Source organism: Glycine soja, chromosome 3, assembly GCF_004193775.1.
Source record: "Glycine soja cultivar W05 chromosome 3, ASM419377v2, whole genome shotgun sequence".
In the NCBI taxonomy this organism is placed as follows: Eukaryota; Viridiplantae; Streptophyta; class Magnoliopsida; order Fabales; family Fabaceae; genus Glycine; species Glycine soja.
The window spans coordinates 4,515,932-4,516,998 of NC_041004.1; the positions used below are offsets into that span (position 1 = coordinate 4,515,932).

Here is a 1,067-nt window from a genome sequence, read left to right on the forward strand (position 1 = left end):
GCTGAATGATCTGTGCTAGAAGCAAGGGAGACAAGAATAACGATTTCTGATTTCCTCTAGCACAAAAGGACAAAATCTGTTATGTAGAAATCAGTATAAATACAATAGCATGTAATAAGCAGCACGATATGAATGAAATTAGCAAATTACTCTCATCTCTGCTCTTCTTCTTCCTCTGGAGGTTCTGGTGCCTCGAAGCCAGCTCTTAATTTCCTGCATTTATGTTCAGTTCGAAACAATTGGTGCTCTCGTTTGTCCTCATGGCCTCACGCAACCTCGACGAGGCCCTTGTTCGTCTTGACAATACCATGCACTCTATGACCCTCAATATGGACAAGCTTCGCAACCGCCTTGCTCCTGTGCCTTCCTCCACCACGCCCAACCGCACACCAGTCCCTTGCCACTCCACCTCTGTTCCTGCACAAATCCGATATGCCTCATCACCGTATGAGGATCCTGTCGATGCCTTGTTCAAACTCACTTAGACGGGTTCAGTGCTAACATACCTGAAGGAGTTCGAAGACTTGGCTAATAGAATTATCGGCTTGTCGGCCCCCTTCCTGTTGCCTTGCTTCATCTCGGGTTTGACGTCGGAGATCCGCCGCACAGTCCAGGTCCACCAGCCTATGACTGTGGACCAGGCCGCCAGCCTTGTGAAGATCCAGGAGCAGAAGCTATCGAACCTTCATCTGCCTCCACCGCGGCCGCGACCCCGCCGTTGGTAGCTCCACCACCAGCCCCTTTGGTTCCCCCTCGTATCACGCCTTTGCCCCCTTTGCTGCCTTCCCCGCCATAGGCTCCGACCGTCAGGCGTCTCACCCCGGAGGAGTTAGCCTCGCGCCATGAGCACGGGCTATGCTTCACATGCGATGAGAAGTTCCATAGAGGCCATTGATGTGCCTCTAGGGTTCATCTCTTAATCGCAAAGGATGAGGAACCTGTAGACTAGGGGTGGGTAAATGGGCACAGGTCCATGGACTGGCCCGTGGCGCCCGCGATCCGCTCGAGTTACGAACCAATTTTTTAAAACAGTTCATGGTTATGTCATATTTTTTGGTCCGCCCCGC

General features: G+C 52.0%; 1 protein-coding gene across 1 annotated transcript; it reads left to right on the top strand.

Annotated features, from left to right (window-relative positions):
- Nucleotides 1–260: 260 nt before the first annotated feature.
- On the top strand, nt 261–796 carry LOC114404836 (extensin-like). The gene is made up of 2 exons (XM_028367590.1): nt 261–458; nt 536–796. Exons 1-2 carry the CDS (start codon nt 261–263, stop codon nt 794–796), a joined length of 459 nt encoding a protein of 152 aa, XP_028223391.1.
- Nucleotides 797–1,067: the final 271 nt, after the last annotated feature.

What these genes read in the sequence shown, in the direction of transcription:
- LOC114404836 (XM_028367590.1), top strand. Translation starts at nt 261, where the DNA reads ATGGCCTCACGCAACCTCGACGAGGCCCTTGTTCGTCTTGACAATACC. An exon ending in CATCACCGTATGAGGATCCT is followed by an intron (nt 459 to 535) that starts GTCGATGCCTTG and finishes CTTGGCTAATAG; the next exon opens with AATTATCGGCTTGTCGGCCC.